General features: G+C 40.6%; 2 protein-coding genes across 2 annotated transcripts in view; one reads left to right on the top strand and one right to left on the bottom strand.

The window, feature by feature from the left end:
- The first annotated feature begins 8,274 nt into the window (after positions 1-8,274).
- On the top strand, positions 8,275-18,266 carry tmtops2b (teleost multiple tissue opsin 2b). The gene is given in 5 exon segments (XM_079562392.1): positions 8,275-8,706; positions 8,709-9,056; positions 10,801-11,126; positions 12,984-13,217; positions 17,130-18,266. Coding segments are annotated over 5 exon segments (1,143 nt in total). The 5' UTR covers positions 8,275-8,684; the 3' UTR covers positions 17,343-18,266.
- st6gal2a (ST6 beta-galactosamide alpha-2,6-sialyltranferase 2a) overlaps positions 13,999-18,805 on the bottom strand; it is a 41,509-nt gene continuing 36,702 nt past the window's right edge. Inside the window, exon 7 of the mRNA XM_079562389.1 lies at positions 13,999-15,858. Coding sequence (XP_079418515.1) covers positions 15,611-15,858 — 248 coding nt within the window. The 3' untranslated portion in view covers positions 13,999-15,610. The remainder of the gene's footprint in view (positions 15,859-18,805) is intronic.

Below are 18,805 nucleotides of genomic sequence, written 5' to 3'. Positions count from 1 at the left end.
GAGGCCTATGTCGAGCTTTTCCAGGATGCAGGTAAGCTATGGTTTTATTAACTTGACTGATAAGAATAATTTACTGTTTCCCTGGTTGCAATTTCACGCCTCTGTCGTAGTGCAAAGATGATACATTCATTTCGAGCAGTGGCACAAATGCTCTTTCAGGATCTCTTCATAAGGAAACTTTCCACAGAGAGGGAGGGTGCTGAATGAACAAAGGTCAGCGCCGGGGTCAGGTAAGCTCACTGGACAAACGATCTATATTTGCTGGCTACAATTTCTACAAATGGCACATAATTCTATTAACATCAACACCATCATGTCAAAATGTAATATTTTATTTTTTAAAGGTCCTATATCATGCAAAATCGACTTTTTGGAGCTTTTAGCCATGTTGTTATGCTATTTCCTTATCAAAAACACCCCCAGAGTGGTTTGTGGCTTCATTCACGCAGCTCTCAGTAATCCTCCTGAATCCTGCTCTCTGAGCAGCTGCTCCTCCCTCTCCTGGTGAACGACTGAGTGTTCAGTTGTGTCGTAACAGCGGAACGGAAGTGCTCGATGTCTGTAATGTAATGTCTTAATTCTATGCTTACGGCCTGATTTTAATTTGTAAAACAGCTTTTTCATTATTTCTGTCGTAAAAGAGAAACAAAGAGTAAAAAATGTTAAAAAATAAAATAAAAAAAATAAAAAAAGGAAGTGCCCTAGGTGCTTCCAGGTCAGCTGTGGCCAAAACAAGCACATCGCATCTGAACAGATCAGTCATGTTTGTGCTGCAGCTGAAGATGGAGCTCGTTGCCTACTCTGGACACCTATTTTTTATTCTTAACTAACGATAATGTCACGGACGGAGAAAAAGAAGCGCGTTTGGCTACGAGGACGAGGAGTTTATATTCAACCCTTTTCAAGAAGAGGCCACTCAGCTGTTTTTTTCTCCGGGAAACAGCGACTATCACCAAAATATTGTTTTTCTGTGACTGTCACTGATGGATGTTTGGGGAACCTTCGCCAGAATCAAAGTGGATTAACTTTTATAACCAACGCGAGTCTCATAATGTAAACAGCGATGGAGCAGAGGGTGAGTCAATCCAAACGCGGGTTAGCTTGTGTGTTAGCATATTAGCATGTGTGTTAGCATATTAGCATGTGTGTTAGCCATTTATGAAGCTGTGTTGCAGATGTCAACTCCGTGTAACTGCATCGTGAAGTGACTTCACTTATTGCTGTTTATTTATATTACGGTAAAGGGGAGAGGGGGCGGAGTTAACTGGATCGAAGCGTTGTGTCTTCCGGGTTTGAAAAATACCTCCAGAAAACACTTATATTTATCACAAAAATGAGTGCTCCATAATGGTAGAGGTACAATATATCATATAAATGCCTATACTTAACTTTGGAATGGCTAAAATAGCATGATATAGGACCTTTAAGATAAGATAAGATACGAAATTCACTTGTTACAGTCGGCGTTCAAGAAGATCACTCAGGGTTGTGCAAAAACAGACAGGAAAATGTGCAACCAGTTGTATAGAATAAAAAAAGGTATCCCATGTACAACAAGCAAAGCAGAAATACAACAATAGGTGAACAACAACAATAAAAAGAGGATAAAAACGGGGGTGTAAAGTTACAGTCCTAGTGCAGGATGTCAATAAGTGATGCTGGTACAGGGAATAAAGTGCAGCTGATACAGAGATTATTGCACATGTTACTTTACAGTCTTATTGTACAGTCTGACAGCAGTGGGGATGAAGGCTTTGCGGTAGCGCTCCGTCCTGCACTGGGGGTGTCTCAGTCTTCCACTGAGAGAGCTGCTCAGCTCTTCTACAGTCCCGTGCAGTGGGTGGGAGGTGTTGTCCATGATGGAGGTGAGCTTGGCTAACACCCTCCTGTCCCTCACCTCCTCCACACAACTTACAAACAATCCTCTACATTTGGAGAGGGATTTTATTTTGAACACATCAGGTTGTATTAATGTGGAATGTAAAAAAAGAGAGAGCGAAAAGAAAGGTTAAAGAGTGGGTATTATGCTTTTTTCAGCCATATAGCACCAGTCTCTAGCACACTACAATGATGACGAAACCTTCTGTTGGTCTGTCAATGCAGTAAATTAGAAGAACTGCCTTGTATAAAATTGCTCTTTCAAAATGGCGTTAGCAAATGACTTGAAATAGTCTCTTTAAGAACCTCTGACCCTTTCCGACACGCCCCCTCCACACGCTGTCTGTGGCATCACAACAACACTGCGCTCGTTGTCTCAACAGAAACTACGATCGGTGCATTTAATTTTTATTGTTGGAAAGGAGCTACTGTTTATCACTTTGTGAACAATGGCCACACAGGATATTATTTGGAGACGAACCTTCCACACCGGACGCTTGGAAGGGGCTCTTGCCTGAAAAATAACTGCTGTTTGGAGGCTATCTCTTTGCATCTGCCATGCCCTATGGATCTCTAACTATACCCCCATGGACAACACCAGGATCTGCAGGAGCCCATACGATTCAAAAGACGGACATTATCTCCGCAGGTGGACAATGGTTTTTCGAGGTTACCCGTTAGCTTGTTATAATCGACTACAGCTCATTGTTGATGAAAAGTCTGCAATAAACCACAAATGTGTAAAGCCAGGCTCATTGTGTGATCATCGTAAAGGCTGCTTCGAGTAGTTGCTGCTTTATTGACGTTATTTGTGCATAATATGCTGCCTGTTTTCAATGAATGTTGTGAAGGTGAAGGTTGTTAGCTTGTCGCGGCTAATAGTGCCTTAGCTCCGGGAGAAAACCACTCGGCTACGACTCACTGTAGATGAAATGTGAGCAATAAACTACACAATCAACAAGCCAGGCTCCGTGTGTCATCATCATAAAGGCTGCTTCAAGCAGTTGCCTGTTTTAGTGACGGTGTTTTAGATCGTCTGGTGCTAGGTTATCTGGTCAAACAGCTGGCGCGTCAGCTGTGTTGACGATAGGCTACCACGCTACCTAACGAGACTCAACAACGCTTATATTTCGTCTCAAACAACATATCCGATTGTCTCCTCAGTGCTCACCACTCCAATGCACCCTTACCTTGACATCGATTCAGTTAAATGGACGCTGGCGCTCACAGAGAAGCCATGTGTTCGGTTGAAAGTAGACGAGCATGTCCCAGTTGATTCAGCCAAAGGTCTCAGCTGGTAATGCAAATTAGGAGCAAAACAGCTGTTTGTGGGCATGTCCTTTTGGGCCACCATGATGAAACCAGTCAATGAAACTAACATTTCTTATGTGATCTGTCTGATCATTCTTCCACATTATGCTTCATTAAGAGTGTAGCTGAGTGGCTGCTTCCTTTAGACCTGTGCAATTTCCATTTTCATTTGCAAAGACAAGAAAAACGACGTGTAGAAGAGATGCAGAAATATTGGTAAATATTGGTTTTAGCCACGCAAGTTCTGATGTTAGTTGGTGCGACAGTTAAGGTCATGGACTCTGATGCCAGAGGTCGCTGGTTCGATACCAGCATAGGAAGATCACAAAGATTTATTGATTTCAGATACAGTTCATCGACAATTGGTTTATTTTTCACTAGCCATGCGAATTCTACAAGCACACACGCGCTATTCTATGCAGGACATCCACTGATATTCTTCTTTGTGTTCAAATAAAAGTGCATTTCCCCCTTATGTATAAGACAAAAAAGAGGCTCGACCGATCTCTCACTGCTCTACAAGCATCCACAGCAGGGCACCTGTGGCTGTGTTGCCTGGCCTCCACTCTGAAGTCTGCGGGGGTGAGGGGTGCTCTTGGGGATAGGTAAAGACAAACCAATTGTCGATGAACTGTATCTGAAATCAATAAATATTTGTGATCTTCCTTTGCTGGTATCGAACCAGCGACCTCTGGCATCAGAGTCCATGACCTTAGCTGTCGCACCAACTAACAACAGAACTTGTGTGGCTAAAACCAATATTTCTCAATTGCATTTCTTCTACACGTCGTTTTTCTTGTCTTTGCAAATGAAAATGGAAATTGCACAGGTCTAAAGGAAGCAGCCACTCAGCTACACTCTTAATGAAGCATAATGTGGAAGAATGATCAGACAGATCACATAAGAAATGTTAGTTTCATTGACTGGTTTCATCATGGTGGCCCAAAAGGACACGCCCACAAACAGCTGTTTTGCTCCTAATTTGCATTACCAGCTGAGACCTTTGGCTGAATCAACTGGGACATGCTCGTATACTTTCAACCGAACACATGGCTTCTCTGTGAGCGCCAGCGTCCATTTAACTGAATCGATGTCAAGGTAAGGGTGCATTGGAGTGGTGAGCACTGAGGAGACAATCGGATATGTTGTTTGAGACGAAATATAAGCGTTGTTGAGTCTCGTTAGGTAGCGTGGTAGCCTATCGTCAACACAGCTGACGCGCCAGCTGTTTGACCAGATAACCTAGCACCAGACGATCTAAAACAACGTTTTCAATGCATAATATGCTGCTTGTATTCAGTGAATTTTCCCGTTAGCTTATCGCGGCTAGCTTGTTAGCTCCGGGAGAAAACCACTCGGCTACGACTCACTGTAGATGAAATGTGAGCAATAAACTACACAATCAACAAGCCAGGCTCCGTGTGTCATCATCATAAAGGCTGCTTCAAGCAGTTGCCTGTTTTAGTGACGTTTTCAATGCATAATATGCTGCTTGTATTCAGTGAATTTTCCCGTTAGCTTGTCGCGGCTAGCTTGTTAGCTCCGGGAGAAAACCACTCGGCTATGACCCATTGTAGATGAAATGTGAGCAATAAACTTCCAAATCAACAAGCCTGGCTCCGTGTGTGATCATTGTTAAACGGCTCTTTATGTGTGTGGTGATTTTATTGACTTTATGTGTGCATATTTCTCGTTTTCACGTGATGACTCGAGGTTTAGCTTAGCATTAGCTTTCTCCGGAGGCTCTGTGCATCATCAAGGCCCAGCGCAGAACCAGACACTGAAATAAGTGTTCTTGTCACCGGTTTTAATCCTGGGTGTTTCGGTAACAGAAACACTATGTGTGTCTTTGTAAAAGTCTGCTGTGGCTCCGGTTCACAACACATGAAGCTAATCCTCCATGATGACTCTGTTTACATCTTAGGGCTAGACACTGCGGCGAGGGGGTTCTGCTGAGGGGCAGTGGTTGGTTACTCGGCTGGTGACGAAAGGTCGGAGGCGTATCCTGGAGGTCGAGGGCGTTTCCTGAAGGAATCAGGCGTTTTATCCCTAAAATGGCTGCCATCAGAGTTTCTACAGATTACTCGAAAATACGTGAATGTGCTAAGGCAACACTTCAGTCATGGTTTTAATGAGGGAATGACTTACTAACATGATGTAAAGCTTGAAAAAGTCGATTTTGCATAATACCCCCCCTTTAAAGAAATGATACAAAATGGTGTAGGCTTTTGGGATCAAGGAACAGTGGCATTCTTTATGTCTGACTCAAACAAAGGAACCGCAAAGAAATGTTCATAATACTGTGATTGGGTGTCCTCTCTCTCTTTAAGGGAAAACAAAGATTTCGAAATCTTTACCTAAAAAAAATCTCCATACTTTATAATACTTTACGTACTTTTTACCTGAAAGACCCTCCATGGTCTCTATTCAAATGTCATCATCCTGGCCCGTAAACAACCAGCAATCCTATTGTTTGTTTGTATATGACCTTTATGTCTTATACGTGACCCACAGGCCACGTAAGACATAGGCTTGTTAGGCTATAATTAAAGCTGGGTACCAGATTTTTGGTGTTGTAGTCGAATACATTTATTTTTGCCACCTCTGAGTACACAGCACAGTAACACAGCAAAACACAGACCTTGTTGTATTGTCCTTACCTAAAGTTTTATTGGGCAATGGACGATAAAAGTGGAATCTATAAAAGTGGAATTTATTTTGGGTATGTTCCCCCCTGCTTCACTTTGCCGCCGCTCAATGCTGTATGCGGGTGTGAAACGTGCATATAATTAAATTATTTGAACCATTTGAATACACAGGAGGGATTGAGAGAGCTAGAAACAAGTTTGGGCCAAACTAATGTCACTGTTTGAACAGGAAAAATCAGGCTTGAGTCTCCAATATTTTTTCCATTGCCTGTAGTAATACTATTATTAAAGGCTGTCTTCACTTTACAGATTGTGAAACACTGCTTTATACCTAAGTAGATATCTGCTTCAGTGTTTCAATTTATATTCCAGTCCTGATTATCAACCATATAGATTTGAACCAACAAGATCCATATCACCTAATTATCTTTAGAGAAGAGGGCAAACCAGTTTTTTTTGCTGCTGCTTGTGCAAATTAATCTTAAGAATTTACTAGATATGTAAATAATGCAAAAGGACGACTGACAGATTATATCCAATGTCCTTGCACTAGCACTCATAATAAGTTGAAATTGATTATCGTACATGTATCGTTCAGGTATGTACCGTTCAGGTATTGTACATGTACCGTTCAGGTATCGTCCATGTATCGTCCATGTATCGTTCAGGTATCATACATGTATCGTCCAATGTATCGTTCAGGTATTGTACATGTACCGTTCAGGTATCGTCCATGTATCGTCCATGTATCGTTCAGGTATAGTAAGCCGTTATGGTTCAGGTAATGTACATGTATCATTCAGGTATCATACATGTATCATTCAGGTATCATACATGTATCGTTCAGGTATCGTACATGTATCGTTCAGGTATCGTACATGTATCGTTCAGGTATCGTACATGTATCGTTAAGGTATCGTACATGTATCGTTCAAGTATCGTACATGTATCGTTCAGGTATCGTAAGCCGTTATGGTTCAGGTAATGTACATGTATCGTTCAGGTATCGTACATGTATTTTTTCAGGTATCGTACATGTATCGTTCAGGTATCGTTCAGGTATCGTACATGTATAGTTCACATATTGTAGATGTATCGTTCTGGTATCGTACATGTATTATTTCAGGTGTCGTACATGCATCGTTCAGGTATCGTACATGTATCGTTCACATATTGTACATGTATCGTTCAGGTATCGTACATGTATCGTACATGCATCGTTCAGGTATCGTACATGTATCGTTCACATATTGTACATGTATCGTTCACATATTGTACATGTATCGTACATGTATCGTTGAGGTATCGTACATGTATTTTTTCAGGTATCGTTTATGTATCGTTCAGGTATCGTACATGTATCGTTCACATATCGTACATGTATCGCATATGTATCGTTCTGGTATCGTACATGTATTATTTCAGGTGTCGTATATGTATCGTTCAGGTATCGTACATGTATCGTTCACATATCGTACATGTATCGCATATGTATCGTTCTGGTATCGTACATGTATTATTTCAGGTGTCGTATATGTATCGTTCAGGTATCGTACATGTATTGTTCACATATCGTACATGTATCGCATATGTATCGTTCTGGTATCGTACATGTATTATTTCAGGTGTCGTACATGTATCGTTCTGGTATCGTACATGTATTGTTCACATATCGTACATGTATCTTTCACATATCGTACATGTATCGTTCACATATCGTACATGTATCGTTCACATATCGTACATGTATCGCATATGTATCGTTCTGGTATCGTACATGTATTATTTCAGGTGTCGTACATGTATCGTTCTGGTATCGTACATGTATTATTCACATATCGTACATGTATCTTTCACATATCGTACATGTATCGTTCACATATCGTACATGTATCGTTCACATATCGCACATGTATCGTTCACATATCGTACATGTATCGTACATGTATCGTACATGTATCGTACATGTATTGTTCAGGTATAGTAAGCCGTTATGGTTCAGGTATCATGCAGGTATAGTTTGTTTAAATCTCATTCACATGGGACAGTACATTTAAACCTCACAAAAATTGGGAAAATTGCGTAGGACTATGTTTTGAAGAACTTTGCATGGTAGTGATCTTAATTGTGTCATTGTATGCATGATTTAATAATTTTCTCTGGATGCTGCGGTATGAACCTTTGGCAGAATATGGCTACAATGGGTTTTTGGTCTAATTTAGTCAATTGTCTTCGTCTGATACAGCTTTTGGTTTAAGCTTATGCCTTGTTAATAGAAATTATAGGCTATTTGTACAAGATTAGCAAATGTGCTATTCTCGTTGAATTTATTAATGTATAGAACTGAACACAAAGTAATATGAGCTCTCACATGTATTGCACTTTGAAGGAGACACACAAACACATGTGTGCGCACACACTTTATGACGTAGACAGTCACCTTTAAAAACCACTGAGTGAATCCGACCGTGTCTGACTCTTGTGGACGGTGCGCATGGACTATTGCTTCTCCTAAATGTGGTTACATGGAGATAATGAAAGCTGTCGCATTCAACTGTCTTTAGAGATGAAACAGACATTTGAAGAATACGGTGAAGGAGACGCGCGATGTTTTTGGGTAGGCATACGGGTTCTATCTTCGGGTTGTAAAGTGAGGACAGCCTGTCAATGGATAGAGTTCGTTTAAAGTACGGTGTATGTGTTTTCGAGTGATGTGCAAACAAAACTATGGCAAAATTACGCACAGGAGACGCGCGTCTCCCAGAAACGTTCACATGGGCTTAATTGAAGGAGCGCATCTGGTAAACTTTCCTAAGCTGTGATCAACGCCACACGAAGGTCAGATGAATGGATCGCAGGATGTTTTCTGGTCTGGCTGCGCTGAACTGAACCACAGCCTCAATCTTAGCGATGAGCGGGGTCCCAGGAACTTTTCGGCGGGCACCGCTAAGCTTTCTCCCACTGGTTTCATTGTGCTGTCCGTGTTCTTGGGCGTCATCATGACTTTTGGCTTTCTCAACAACTTCATTGTTCTCATTATGTTTTGTAAATTCAAGAAGCTCCGGACTCCGGTCAACATGCTCCTGCTGAACATCAGCGTGAGCGACATGATGGTGTGTCTATTTGGCACCACGCTCAGCTTCGCGTCCAGCATCAAAGGACGCTGGCTGCTGGGGCGCAGCGGCTGCAGCTGGTACGGCTTCATCAACTCCTGCTTTGGTAAGTTCCGAGATTTATTGAGACTTACCCAAATTGGGGCTTATTTCCACCAAATCGGCTACTTTAGAGATTACTGGAATGTTACGTGTTATGTTATGTGTCAGCTTTCACAATCCCATTAAGATCTTTTTGGTTGATTTTTTTGCTCTCTAAACACTGCTGCATCCTACTTGCATCCGCTGTCTCCTCAACCAATCAGAAGACATGTTAGTTACAAAATTAAAAAAAAAAAAAAATCTGCCTAATTGAATTTTGTAAAGTTTCTTGTTCCTGAAAACCTTAAAATATGATTTAGGCAATTATGCGACGACAAGGCACACTATGTTGCCTGAATTAAATAATTGTCAAGTTTTGCCAGCAGGCTTTAGGGTAAAGCCAAGCGGGCAATTATGGTATAGTGGTATCGGTACTGCTAAAGCAGCCGGTAACAACAGTAGTTTCACCCTGAAAAAGTAAGTGCCATTCTCTTCGAACTGTTTTGAATTCAGTCCATCAGACTTCATCAGTGACTGCGTTATCAGTTGAGCCCCACTTAATGCCAGTTTTCATCATCTAATAAATACAACAAACACAATTTAAATGGTTGAAGATCCATACTGTGAGCTCTGGTTTGAATAAACAGCAACATTAATACCCTGCTTACTGGCATAATTGTCTGCATAAATCCCCTGCTGTCAGTTCTATGCTGTGATGGACCTCACGGGAAATGAAAGAGCACATTCTGCAACCCCTGAACATTACTTGACACACATTTACAAACCAAGAGAGGACTGTTTACTGCCTTGATCCACTGTTTATGTTGTCAGTTTGTTTAAACTTCAGTTGCCTTTTTTGGTGAGTTTATGCATGTTCCCTCCTGGTTCCCTGACACAAATCAATCACAATTCCAATCAGTCCAAAGGCAGATCTAGACTTCTCTTGGTCACATGAATATTATGGCCTCATTCACTCAGCTGTGAATTATTTAAACTTGAAGAACCTCGAAACAAGTCCATTCCCCCTGTGCCCACTGGTGTATAAAAATGTACAGAGCAGGGTGAGGCAGGTGGTAACAAAACAGTATGTTACAACTACATAAAAAGCCATGTTCAATGCTGCAGCGGGGGATTAAAGCAATGTTTGAAATGTTGAGGCCTAAGGTGACTTAAACACACACAAGTATTTACAATACATTGAGTAAGTAGGTCTACGTTTCGTGGGAGTGGAATGAAGCGGTACCCAATGATGAACTCTTCTCACTTAAGCTGACTACAAATTCAGACTCTTAAGTGAGCTGACATCTTGAGAGAAGGAAGATAATGCAGAATAATAATTTGTACTAATTATTCTGTCCTGAATGATGAGATTGAAATAATAATAATTAAAAAAAAAAAACATTTATTGTGCTTAGAGTGTATTGGTAAGCTGTTTTCTCCAGACCTTTAGACATGGCTCTTTTTGCATTTAGTCGATTTTAATTCTTGTCAAATGTACAAATGTAAATCTCTCTACTTAGTTTGCATTGATTAATTTATTTATTTTATGAACATTTTATTAGAGGATCAGCCCCAAGAGATGAATCATCTCGTTTTCATGGGGGTCCTCAAAATGTTCAAGAAATATAGAACAGAAAACAGCAGAGTAGATGCAATCAAATCAAACAAACTGATAACAGTAATAATAATACAATAAAAACTAAATAATAATTGGCAGAAGGACCTAATGGACTGACAATTTGAATAATTGCTGTCTATTTATTTTACAGGCATCGTGTCTCTGATCTCGCTGGTGATTCTCTCCTATGACCGCTATAGCACTCTCACTGTGTACAACAAGCGCGGGCCCAGCTACAGGAGGCCCCTGGTGGCTGTGGGCAGCTCCTGGCTTTATTCCTTGTTTTGGACAGTGCCCCCTTTGGTGGGATGGAGTAGCTACGACATAGAAGGAGCGGGGACCAGCTGCTCTGTTTCGTGGACCATGAGGTCAACACAGTCTCATGCGTATATCATCTGTCTATTCATTTTCTGCCTCGGTCTGCCCATCCTGGTCATGATCTACTGCTACAGCCGCCTGCTGATCGCTGTTAAACAGGTGGGTTTCACTCTATACAGTTAGGTGTGATGTGGCTATATGATGAAGTTCTTCGTACGGCATAGAAAGCTGGATTATTCCCCTCAGAGAGAAGGAAAAAGAGACCAGTCTGGTTTACATAATTAGGGTGTGAGACCCAACAATATTCACTGGTTGTTCTACATGCAAGATCTACCAACAGTGTTTTGATTTTGGTCTTAGACGACTGTTGTCAGTAAGTGGCAGGTATGTGTCTTCATGTATTTTTCGGTCTCTCTGAAGGGAATATAATCCAGATATCACTGATCCAGATAAACACTTTTCTGAAATATCTTACTTTTGAATTTTTGGGACGATTTAGGGACATCACAGACACTCACACACTCTCTTGTAACAATCATATGGATTTAATATGTTTTTTGGGGAATAAACAGCAAATGCATTGGTTTGCAAGTCATTCTCGGGGACATCCTTTCTGAGACTTAGTAAGTTCTTATATAATGTTTCCATTTCTCACCAAATGTCTCCCACTTTTCTAACATTCGAGGTGATATCAATCGGAGGTTCCATCGCTCCACAACTGCCAAGTGTCCATTGTCCTCAGTAGCTACAGCAAACATTTTGGATAGATTTTCCTTCAGAGTGACTTCAAGTAGTATTGACGAAATAAAACTCCAACCAAAATCAATATCGAATGCTGTAAGAATAGGGCTGTCCATTGCCGTTTTTGAAAAGAAGCGTAAAACATTGGTACACACAAGAGTAATCATCAGTAATCAGATGAGAGTAATCATCTGCCTTGATAAATGACTCTGAGGTAAGCCACATGTGCCAAAGAGACATTCTCGTCCAGTTGTCCAATCTATATCATCGTCCAAATAGAACTAACTGTATTGAATGTGGGCCATGCTTGTGTGCACCATATGGGCTCCTGATTTAATAGATTGAACTGGATTGATGTACGGGCCAAGCCAGGTATAGTCATTTTGCCCAGAAAATTCTAGCCATTGTATTAAGATTGACGTTTATGAATGAATTATGACTTTACAGGCTGAATCATTGCCATTTGAATATGTATATTGTTGAGCCGTAGGCGGATGAGACTTAAACAGGGCAGGATTACAACAGCCTTATGCCGCTAAACCTGCTACTGTCCTTCAGTCACTTTTTTTTTCAGATTTCTGAACATGTTTTTGACCACAGCAACTTTGTTCAAGACAAAATAGAAACATTGTGAAAGGGGACTCTAACTTTACTGTTATGTGTTGTTTTTTCTCAATGCCTTCACTGCTGTTTTAGCAACAGTTAAGCCTGTACATGTATGCACTCAATGTGATTACCTTTACACAAGCCAACTCACTCACTTGCATTTGGTCAGTGTACAGAGTCCTGGCTTGTTTACATATTATTTTGAGTAATTGCCAACAGTTTGGGAACTCATGATGTATGTTTTATACATACATCATGAGTTCTGAACACATTGGATTCAATGTGTTCAGTGCTTAGCAGTTCATTTTTCAGTCCTCTCTCTGATGATGTTGTGAATAGTTTGAATATATAAATGAAAATCTATTGCAATCACTATAATACCATTATGATGGTGAACAACTATAAGTGGCAAAGTTCAATTAAATTAGACTTTAAGGTAATAATAAAAGGTGTTTCAAGCAAATGAGTAGTACACATGAAATAAGCAAGCCCTTTATAATTATTCTGAAAGTAAAAACCTTTAGACAGAGCAGTGGAAAGTTGGATTAAAGTTGCAAATGTGGTGGCAATGTGGGAAACACACAGGCCATAGATTTTTTTAGTACAAATGCCGTCCTTGTCTGAAAGATGTATTCCAGATAAAAGCTAAGCTGTCAAACTCTCCCACAGGTGGGCCGATTTCGTAAAACTGCAGCCCGGAAGCGAGAGTACCACATCTTGTTCATGGTGTTGACCACAGCGGGGTGCTACTTGCTCTGTTGGATGCCTTATGGTGTGGTGGCTATGATGGCAACATTCGGCCCGCCCAATATCATCAGCCCTGTGGCCAGTGTGGTGCCCTCCCTGTTGGCCAAGAGCAGCACTGTGATCAACCCACTCATCTATATCCTCATGAACAAACAGGTAACTCCCAGCATTACAACATCTTTATTTACACAGTAAAAAAGACACTTACAGCTGAAATCATACAAATGGTCAATTTAAATATCACTTCAAGTGTAATAAGAAGAGTCAAGACACAACCCTAGGCATGGAGATTTTCATTCACTCTGTTCAGTACATTGAAGACTGCAACAGCAGCAGTGTAACAGAGTCCAACAGTCCCATTGAGGCAGTGAAATGCAGCACGGTTCTGAGTAAAATCAGGACAGTTAGGAAAAGAGTTAATGGATTAAAACCTGGTAACCTGGTTTTGTCAATTTTGTATCCCACCATTTGCTTTTTTCTTAATAAGCCACCCTTGATAAAAAACACATTTAGTCTCTTGAGACTGTATCCCACACTGAGCTTTCTAAATAAGACAATTAAAAAGGTGTTTTGGCACGATATTGAGATGCACAGATATGACTGCCCTCAGGTGTTTCACTTTATTAGAAGTACCCAGAGACTAGCGGAGCTGCGCCGCAGCTGGACGTCCACGCAAACATGCTCTGAATTAGCTGCTCAGGCCTTGGGCTCTAAGACCCCGACTACAGTAATGACAGTGGTGTCTGTCTACTGCAGCACAGTAAAGCACAGACAGTTAAGACTCTTAGCCCTGGTCCAAACTTACATGCTGTGTGCACTGGAAGGTCAGCAAACAAAATGTACATAATATACAGGGTGTTGACATTTCAGTGTTACAATCACAAGCAATAAAACAATGTTTTCTTCTCTACACCGACTACAACACAGACAGCAAGTTAATGCAGAATTTCATCCAGCTTGCCCAATTACAAATTTTACAGCACTTATCATTTTAAATTTAGGGAGCACTTTCTAACTTAAAAAACATTTAACCAAACAAATGATCAAATGATCCACATAAAGCCAAGATAGAACGAGTTCAGTACTGTATGCATCCAAAACGAATGCATTTCAAGCATCTGAAACAGCTGTTCAGAGTCTTCAGTCATGACCAAAGGTGGTACAGATCAAGGTCTAATCAGCTTGCACTCATGTTAAAATAGGATTTGGCTTAGTTTGCATCAATGTGATGAAGTACCAGGATTAGAAACATGTTTAATTCACTGAATTATCCAAGCTAGCACAGTCAATTCCATCTAACTTCTCATTTTAATAAAGGAGCTTTGTAGTTGTTAGAATATTATTAATGTATTGATCCTTATATCAAACCATACAGTAAAACTTCTACCGAATAACAAGTATTTTAGCCCAACTAACATCTACATCATGTTTTTGAACTAGATTCCTCCCTTTTTACCACATGTTATAGAAACAAGTCCATTACTCTCTTTGCCACAACAACCATGAACAGCTCATGAAAAACTCAATAAGTATGATACAAGATTATTTTCTACAAAGTTAAAAAACAAGTAACAAGTAACCATCTCCCATGCACAACTATTACCTTTCAGCCAAAGATGTGGCACTGCTTGTAAACAGAAATGTATCCTCGCCAGAGACACAGCAAATCTTCCCAGCTTCAAAGAGTTCTTTTTTAAGTGCCTTTTTTCTGAGCTGAGGATGCTACAGACCAATATTGAAGGATTCAGTGATAAAGACGTTTATGGCTGAAGGAAATGAATTTCATGCTGTTATTATCGAAAGAATGACCGCCCAGAGTTACACAGATGCTCAGGACTGTGCACGATGTCAGGCCAGAATTACATTCAACAAAGTCACCGGGCCATAGCGATTAATCCTAAAGAAACCACTGTCTGAGCCCAGTATGATGGAGTTCAGGGCCAGGCGGCACAAGTGTATCCAGTCAAGCACTTGGCACGTATAGGGCACTTGTTCATCTCCAACTATTTAGCCCCGATTTTTATACATTTAGAAATGACTACAATGTAAACCAGTGTCCTAAACTGCAAATTATCAAACACAGTAAATGTGATTGTGCGACTGAAATGAAACCGGAACAGTTTGAACACTGTGACAACATCAGTCTAGTATAGTCAAGTATAACCCTCCTTTGCCTGTAAGACATTCAGCAGATATGACATAATGATTGTGGCTAGGAACATTACATCCACTGTTACGATCAAAAAACATGGCATTTATTAAAATCATACTCTTAACTATCCGTGCCCTACCCTAAGCTCCACGTCTAACTTGGCTCAGCTAAAGCAGAACGGAAACATCTTAATATCCCATAAACTTGTCTCACTAAAGTAAACAGACGATGTGGGCCGGTCCTCCTCATGGGGCGATCTATGGCTTACTTAGTTTAAGGACCTCACTTTAAACACGTAAGCTGCAGATTCCACGTCTGAGGGTCTTATTGCACCGCACCCCGTCTCCGGTCCCCGTAGGCCCGTATGCACATATACATTTCAGACGTCTGCGGGGCTTCAGGCGTCACAGTCTATAGTGCTGAGGCCCGGCAGAGTGACGCGCCCCTTCTTGCGCAGGTCGCTCTCGGGGCCCGTGTTGAGCCTCTGAATCAGGCTCTTCTCGTACAGCAGCGGGTGGTAGGCGCCCAGAGTGCAGGCCGAGTCGTAGTAGCGCTCGTGGTAGTGGCAAAGGTCCGTCTGCCGCATGGAGGGGATGTACTCATACACGTGCACCTGCTCGCATAGCGTCATCATCAGGAGGATACCTGCAACATACAACGCAGGTGACATCAGTATTACAAACCTGCCACAAAGAACCACCGAGAGGACACATCAGCAAAGGCACTGTTGTATAACCTAAATGTCAGATCAATATGTGAGTCACAGCACAAGGGGGTGATCATTTGGAGGGTTTGATTTAAGACAAAAGACCACCGTCCTAAATGATGAAATCTTTTGTCCTAGTCGTTGTAATGCCTACAAATGAGAACATCAAATGGAGGGAGCGGATTTCAGATTATCCTTAAGTAAAGAATAAGATTAGCTCAGCATTGTTTGATGATCACCATCCTTGACACAGTGACACTCCATCTAGAAAGGTTCTTTATTATGGTGTCCTTGAAAAATTGGCGTAAATTGGATTTGATTCTGCAGATGTGTTAATATACTTCTTTGACAGTGATCAGTTTTCTCTCTTATGCCCTAATCACTAGAGAGGCACACTTTATCTGTCCATAACCACCAAGTTATGCTTAGAGAGCACTGTTCCTCGTGCTACATAATGCATGAGCGTGTGGAGTGGCTCTGCTGCATCCAGCGAAGCTCCCCATCTATGGTCCAACATAAATGTCTTTTTACACAAAGCACCGCCAGCTCCCATAGATTATGTTACCTTGGCGTTTTTTCATTCTTCTATTCTTTGTTGGTTGCTGCAGCTACTGGTCTGTAGATCATTTACTCTGAGACTTGTTACGCTGTACCCACCCCTTTCACCTCTCCCTTCCTGTCTTATTGTCAGACAAGACATCCGTGCAAGTCCCAAATCCCTCTCAAAACAAACTGTTATGAGAGGAATGAAAGGTACAACTGAAAATTCATAAAACTAGCCTTATTCTACTTATTTATTTACTATGGATATAACATTGGATCACCCAGTATTGTTTGAGGCATTATTGCCATAAACTATTTATTTATTTGTATAATACTGTATATAATATATATATAATATATATATATATATATATATATATATATATATATATATATATATATATATATATATATATATAATATGATATATAAACAAAACAAAACTTTTTGCCTTAGAGCTTAGTACAGCTTCAATGACCTCGGGCTAGAACTGAACCCACTCTCTATTCCCATGTGGGTTTAGCAGCTGACATGAAAGTGCACTATGACGCTGGCCTTTTCAACTCTGTGGAGATGTGTAAGCACTAAACTCAAGGTCATTTCACTTCAAAGAAGTCTGGCATTAAACGGGTTCTGATGTACTCTACTCTTTCACTTCTGCTCCCAGTTCTACAGGTGTTTTCTTGCGCTGTTCCACTGTAGTCATTGGTCTGTGGAGAATGGGAACACCTCAGTGCACTCCAAGACCACCGTGATCCAGCTCAACCGGCGGGTCTACAGCAACACCGTGGCCTGCACTGCCCAGCTCTCCACAGAAACTCTCAACCAGTGCAGCACACCCCACATGAAGCATACCAATCCCCCTGTGGCAACCACCTAAAGATTATCCCCTGAAGAGCACGCCAGACGAGGACCAGAGTGTGTATTTGCATGTATGTTACAAACATGCATACATAAAAATACATTTTTATATTTTGCATATTCTACATATAGCAGATACAATATTCTCAAAAGCGCATTTACCTGTGTATATGCCACCTTAATGTAGAGCTAGACAAGCAATTCTGTCCCTTTATGTGAAGAACATTAGAGCAACACTTTTACAAAGTGAAGAGATGTCTTATGTTTCCTCACAAAATCACATCTATTAAATGCATTGAAGACGATCAGAACAACTGAATAACATGACAATTTCAGACGTCTCCGTGCTGTTATTTACTGCTATTACAGCATCAATTCTCAGGCATCTTCAAGGCGTTGTTATTGGAATCATGGCAGAACAAAACACATGTCTGGTGTGTCAGGCAGCCTTTTAATGGTGAGGTATTGGACATGAACCAAGAAATACAGCTGCGTGTAGCTTGGAGAAAGAAAAAAAAAGACCAAAGGTAAAACACTTTTGGGCACTGCAATGACTTTGTCACTGTGTTGTCAACAAATGTAAGTATTTTATTTCCTGAACTGTTGTCGATGTATACTGTACTGCGAATCAGGATTCAATTGAAATGTGTCAGGTTCAGCTTTACATTTCACGTTACAGACTTTGCTCCATATGGCATGGCCAGTATGTGACTTCTTAGCAATTCCCCACCAATATGGCATTTGTTATTGTGCATCTGTGAATTGTGCTTGGTGAATTGTTACACTCAGCCTCCAGCCGCCCAGACTCTTCTGCTCATCCACAGGTGCCAAATTCCTCAAACTACAATGAGTCATGACACACTCAGCATAGATGTTAGATCTGCATGTAGGGCTTTCTGGATTACTTGTGCATCAAAGTGCTACTATTTTATGTTATTGCTTTTTTTTTTTACATTAAATGTTGACACTGATGAAAAGTTGTCCAGTGTTTCTTTGCTGAATAGTTATTGTTCGTGTGAAAAACAGGATAAAGAGGTCAACTTTCTTTGACAGAACATCCGACGGATCAATAAGAGTTTATTTTAAGGGGAGACATTTTATTCCATTTTCAGGTTTGGGGCCAATTTGTTCTCTTAAAATATAAACTTTCACCCGGAAACAAACAAAATACCTCATCTTCACAATTACATGTTTAATTATTGCTGTCACTCTCACAGTGTTGCAGCAGTATCGCCTACAGACTTCAATTTTCTTTTTTCTTTTTTCTTTTCTTGTCTTTTTTTTCCCAGAGGGATTTTTAACATCTAATTCCTACCCTGATATAATATCAGGATATTTTCATTTTTCCACAAAAAAAACATCTTATTTTAAAACTAAGATCCAAAATCCCTGCTGAAAAACTCTTTGGATTTTTTAGCATTTCTTGGCATAAAAGGCCTTATTTTTATATGACATTTTATTTTATATTACTTTTTTTCCCCC

The sequence above is a fragment of the Gobius niger genome (genome assembly GCF_951799975.1).
Source record: "Gobius niger genome assembly, chromosome: 9".
NCBI lineage: Eukaryota > Metazoa > Chordata > Actinopteri > Gobiiformes > Gobiidae > Gobius > Gobius niger.
Note: the sequence above shows the minus strand (reverse complement) of the source record. Positions and strands in the feature narration are given on the sequence as shown.